The sequence below is a fragment of the Alligator sinensis genome, unplaced genomic scaffold (assembly GCF_000455745.1).
Source record: "Alligator sinensis unplaced genomic scaffold, ASM45574v1 scaffold74_2, whole genome shotgun sequence".
Taxonomy (NCBI): domain Eukaryota; kingdom Metazoa; phylum Chordata; order Crocodylia; family Alligatoridae; genus Alligator; species Alligator sinensis.
This window is the reverse complement of record NW_005841931.1, coordinates 991,428-996,576: the sequence shown is the minus strand read 5'-3', so window position 1 is coordinate 996,576 and position 5,149 is coordinate 991,428. Positions and strand designations below refer to the sequence as shown.

The following is a 5,149-nucleotide window of genomic DNA, read 5'->3' as shown; positions in this document are numbered from 1 at the left end:
GAAAGAGCTTGTACAATGTAGTTCTGCGACTAATTAGAAAACTCTGGTTTCTAGGGCTGTCAATCTGGAACATTTACATGGATGCTACATTTACTATAAAAATCTGTCAGTACTGGCAGTCTTTGGTTTCATTTTTTTTGTTTAAAACTTCTTAAAACAACAGGCTCATGTGATGTGCTAGTCACCTACCAAATTTTGGGGGTGTTTTTTAACATCAAAGTCATTTACATTCAGTTTAGCTTATCCCACTTTCAAAGCTGAGGTGGAGGCTAACTTGCCTGGAAGATTTGGCATGGCATCCTTAGTCCCAGCTGGGAGAGATACTGTTATTCAGAGCAGGTTAAGCCAAACTGAAATGAGGAACACTTGAACCCCACTGAAATGGGGAATAAGAATCTTTGCACATGGAATTGATCAGAAAAGCGCCATACCTCAACAAATCCTTATATGTCCAAAGAGGAAATTACTATTGTCTCGGTAAAATTAGAGTTCACATAGGTGAAAGCATTTTCATTATTAACTTACTCAAATTAAACCTTGAGCAGGTTGTGGATCTAGTCTTTCTTTTCTACTTCACAGAAAGTTATCTAGTACAGAGACACATCAATGGAATCAGTTCTATAGGTAATATTTGCCCACCCAATACAAAATGATGCAATATGAACATACCTCTTCACAAACAGTAGAAAACCGGTTAAGAAACTGTATTGTATGAACCACAAACTGGTTCAGAAAAGCCACAGTTCTTTTCTGCTGAATAGCTGGAACCTATGTTACACAAAACAAAAACCCCCCCCAAAGTTTACACGCAGAAAACATGCATTTCCAATTCTTACCCTTGTATTCAAGACCCCATTTTGAAGTTTATATGAAAGAGGCTAAGAAAATATTTTAATCATTTGTCCTAACTATACCATGAATATAGGAACATGAAAAAAAATCAATCAATATTTTAATCTTCTAAGTGTGAGTGTAGAGACAAGGGAATACCACCTGAATAAACAAAGAGGTTTTAATCACAAAAGAGAATGTTTTAACCTAAGAGCAATGTTTTCTGAAAGTCATCATAAAACACAGTAAAATAAAAATCTAACTCTAAAAGGAAGTGGATCAGGGTCTTTCCTTTTGGGTCTTAGTACTGGGGAAATTAAGTACATTTACATAAACTAGTATCTAGTTACAATTGGGAATAGAAAGCAGTTGTTAGCCATGTTAGTTTGAACTCAGGCAGAAGGCAGGGTAGAGATGCACTTTGTTAGTTAGACACAAGGCACCTTCAGAAAATGCTCTCTCTTATTTTTCACTCATTTTTTCAATACAGAAAAATAGTAGATCAATTCTACCGTTACAAAGAACTCTGAAAGACCACAGCAGGGCAGAACTGTTTTAATACTATGGATTCCTGTTTGAAATCTCTGGGTTTATACTGTGAAGCATGCTTGCACACCTAGCAGTGCTGTGTGGCGCCTCACAGCACCCTTGAAAGGATCTCAAGGCACCCCAGGGTGCTGTGGTACCTGGTTGAAAATCACTGTTAGAAACTAACTGAATTACAGAAGTACAGTATAAGCTCATAAATCTGGATACCAAAAATCTGGAATGATCAAAAATCTGGCACTGCCCACCGCCCTCCTGGACGTGGAGGGAGAAGTCTGCAGATGGTGGCTGCTGCCGCCATTCACCACAGTGTGCCACTGCTCCAAGTGTGGCCGCTGCTCCGGGACCAGCTGCCGCTACCCTCCCCCCTGCTCCACGACCGGCTATCACGCCAGTTTAAAAAAATCCAGCATTTTCAAATTTCCAGCAAGTACTCAGCCCCAAGCACGCCGGATTTATGAGTTTATACTGTATAAGCTTGTGTGAGCAAGAGCTCATCATTTCATCAGATAGCAACTTGACTGTCAGAAGGCTAAGTGAAGGACACACGTGCAGCTGGTTGCTGCAGCTTTTATTTTAATGGGTGCCACTTCTCCACACAGCTAGAGCTCATCAACAGTCCCAAGCAGATGACGAGAGAAGCAGTACCCCTTCAAATAAAAGACAGGGCCCACAGCTGGAGTACTGCAGCGGTCCCACGCTGCTGTTTGCAGCAGCTGTATATAATCCCAGTCACTTCGCAGGGGGCTAAGAAACCTAACCTTGTGAACCATTTGGTTCTATGTATTTTGCGAATGACTAATTATTCATGCAAATGTTTACTTAGGCCCAAAATGGGAAGTTTCTGAGGCACTGAATTTCTGTTTTTCTTAGATGTACAGCATCCGGTACAATAAGGCTTTGATTTGGACCTGCAAATGCTACTGCAATATAAACAATATTGTAAAGTCTCAACCTTTGGGTAAAAATGAGAGAATGTGAACACAAAGCCGAATCAAAATACTATGATTACGTCCCAATCTCATCTAAGACTATTGCAAAAATAGTGGTGGTTCCATAAGCAGTCCAGATTTAACAAGTTGAAAAGTGTAAGACAAATATAGGAATCACCTATTCAGTTACTCCTCCCCTTTTGTAGTTTTGTTTAGCATTGTGTTACCCCCAACCCAAGCAATTTCACAAAAAAATTGGATAGCAAATATTTATATTTCTCTTGGGTTTAACACCTCCCAGGAACACCTGGGAGATGACTGGATCCCATGATCAATCTGAACTGCTCTGCATTCTGTTTCACAGTTCATAAGGAACCCTGAAATTAAATAAAAGCTACACCAACTTGAGAAATACTACTTTGTTAAACAGTAAAATTTTACATGGAAAGTATTAATAGATGAAGTATTCTGCTGCATTCTGCTTTTACAGCAGAGGACTTACTGCTGACAGCTCTTTTTGTGCCAAAACTGCTCAGAGGTAGAAAAGAAAAGGATAGAGGCATTCGGGAAAGAGAAAGCATGTTTTGCAAAAGTGATTCTTTAAAGAGAGTTTCTTAACTACCACCTTGTTCGGCCCCTTACACTTTGAACTCCAAGATCAACAGATCAGTTAATATCCTCCTCTTAACTGTAGAAGTTCACAGCTTGTGCTATCTCTATCTACCTACTTTGGCTAGTCTATAAGGTGCCTGATCTACCCTGCCTTCTCCTGGACTGCAGATCAACACTCCCCTGCTCACAGACGGCACCAGGCGCAGCAGGTGGACTCCCCAGGGCAGGGGCTACACCCGCTGATGTCACCAGGTCCCTTCCAGTCCTGAACTCCTGTGAATATCTACACTGGGAAACGAGCTCAGCTTTGAGCACCTCTTGTCACAGCTTTGATGAAGTGAGCTTCAGTCCACAAAAGCTTGTGATATACACACAGATATCTCCACATCCGTCCACCCACTTTGGTTAGTCTTTCAGGCAGGAGAGCAGAAGGCAGAGTACGCTGGCACCTCACAGGCTATCCACAACACACAGATAGCTACAGCACGAGCTTCCCATAGCCTACAAGGTGCCTGATCTACCCTGCCTCCTGCCTGCCTTCGGACTACCAAGGCCCTGCCCACAGAGGACCCCAGGCGCAGCCACATGAAATGGTCTGCACCCGAAAGTCTACATGGGGAAACATGCTCAGTTTCGAGCAGAAGAGCACCTCCCGCTGCAGCATCTGATGAAGCGGGCTTCAGCCCACGAACACTTGCGTTTCGAGCCCGCACCTTGGTGAGGTCGATGCCGGAGCCCACCAGGGGCAGCCCGTCCTCGTCCATCCCCCGGGGAAGAGGCCGGAAACAACTCCCAGCCTCTGACCTCCGCCTGCCGGAAGCAAAACCGACTCCACAGGGCCGACCCTGCTCTGCGCATGCGCGGGAGGGAGCCGCTAGGGGAATGCATCATGGGAGTGGTAGTTCCGCCCAGGCGCCCCTCCAAGCAGGCGTGGTTAAAAGCCACCTGCGTCCAGTTCCGGTGTCTCCACCTCTTAAAGGGGCTGAGATTAAGGGCAGGGCTTGTTTGTCCGACTTGATTTGCGGTATTTGGTTGTTTCAATAAAAGATGCCACCCTAACAAACCCTTGCCTCTTATTCCCCGCCCTTTTCCCCCAGCGGGTGCTTCAGTGAAGTCAGCAGGACTGAGGGGAGGGGGGCAGAGGCATATCCAGGGGGTGCGTTACAACCCCCTTTGATTCCTGCTCCACCCCAAATGTGTTGAAAGCTTGCAAATAAAGATTTAAAAAAATTTTTTTTGGTGCAACTATCTAGTTGATCTAACAAAAGATATCACCTCTGCCAGGACCTTTGATTCCTTTTGGCAGTGGCAGTAGCATGCCTAGTCAGGTAGCGCTGAGGGAGTCGATTGACTTCATGGCTCGGTATAACTTACCCTTTCAATAATAATAATAAATACATCATATACCCATCATAATCTACCCTTCTAAACTCTTCGTGCCACCAGGGTTAAGGTTGCTTTCTTCTTTTGAATGGTCTTGATGTTCCACCAGTTAAGTGATGACCCCAGCAGGCTTTCCTGCCCAAGTGCGGGGGGGCTGGATCGGGTGATCTCATGAGGTCCCTTCCAGCCCCTAACATCTCTGAATCTCTGAATCCTTTGTTCTGCACTTCTGCTGTTATCTGCTCATTGTCCGGAAGCTCCTATTTCACAGCCCTGCAGATTGTTTTTAACTCATTTGAATGAAATTATATTTGTTTTCACTTCGATCTTAAACTGAATACTGCAGCCCTGGGCCCCTAGCACATTAGTAAAGCTTCTAGTTTAATTGGCGGAAAATATGTATTGCTTTATCTGTGAAGACACAGCTCGCCCCGGTTCCAAATTCTAGATCCACCCGTGGATGGAGCTGCATCCTGAGGAGCAATGACAGGGCTTAAGGGCTCAGATAACTTGTGAACACCAGCCCCCACTGTAGTGCTGCAATGAACACCCTCATGCACTATTCCTTGAACGCCTAAATAGAGGAGTTTTAAGCTGTAGCAGAAAGGTGGCAATGTCTTTCTGTATAGTGTCAGTGTAATGGTTACTGGCACGTTCTGGCCAGTTTTGCTGTCTCCACGTTTTAAAAGGGTTGAAAATAGAAGAAGAGTTCAGGAAAGAATTGTCAGAATGCTCCGATGTCTTGGAGAACTGCCTTGGAGAAAGGGCTCAAGAAGCTTGGTCTGTTTTATCCAAAATCAGGCTAAGAGGAGACTTGATTGTAGTCATCAGGCAGGAGATGTCTG

At 44.3% G+C, this 5,149-nt stretch overlaps 1 protein-coding gene across 6 annotated transcripts in view; it reads right to left on the bottom strand.

Annotated features, from left to right (window-relative positions):
- Positions 1-3,750, bottom strand: part of WASHC3 (WASH complex subunit 3) — a 30,021-nt gene extending 26,271 nt beyond the window's left edge. For 4 of the 6 annotated variants that reach the window (XM_006019513.3, XM_006019514.3, XM_025198914.1 and 1 more), the window contains exons 1-2: positions 3,635-3,750; positions 670-768 (exon numbers count right to left, since the gene is read on the bottom strand). In XM_006019513.3, the coding sequence (XP_006019575.1) occupies positions 670-768; positions 3,635-3,685 (150 nt within the window). In that variant the 5' untranslated portion in view covers positions 3,686-3,750. Of the gene's footprint in view, positions 1-669; positions 769-3,570 lie in introns of all 6 variants that reach the window. The other 2 variants (XM_025198912.1, XM_006019517.3) reach the window with 2 other exon arrangements.
- Positions 3,751-5,149: the final 1,399 nt, after the last annotated feature.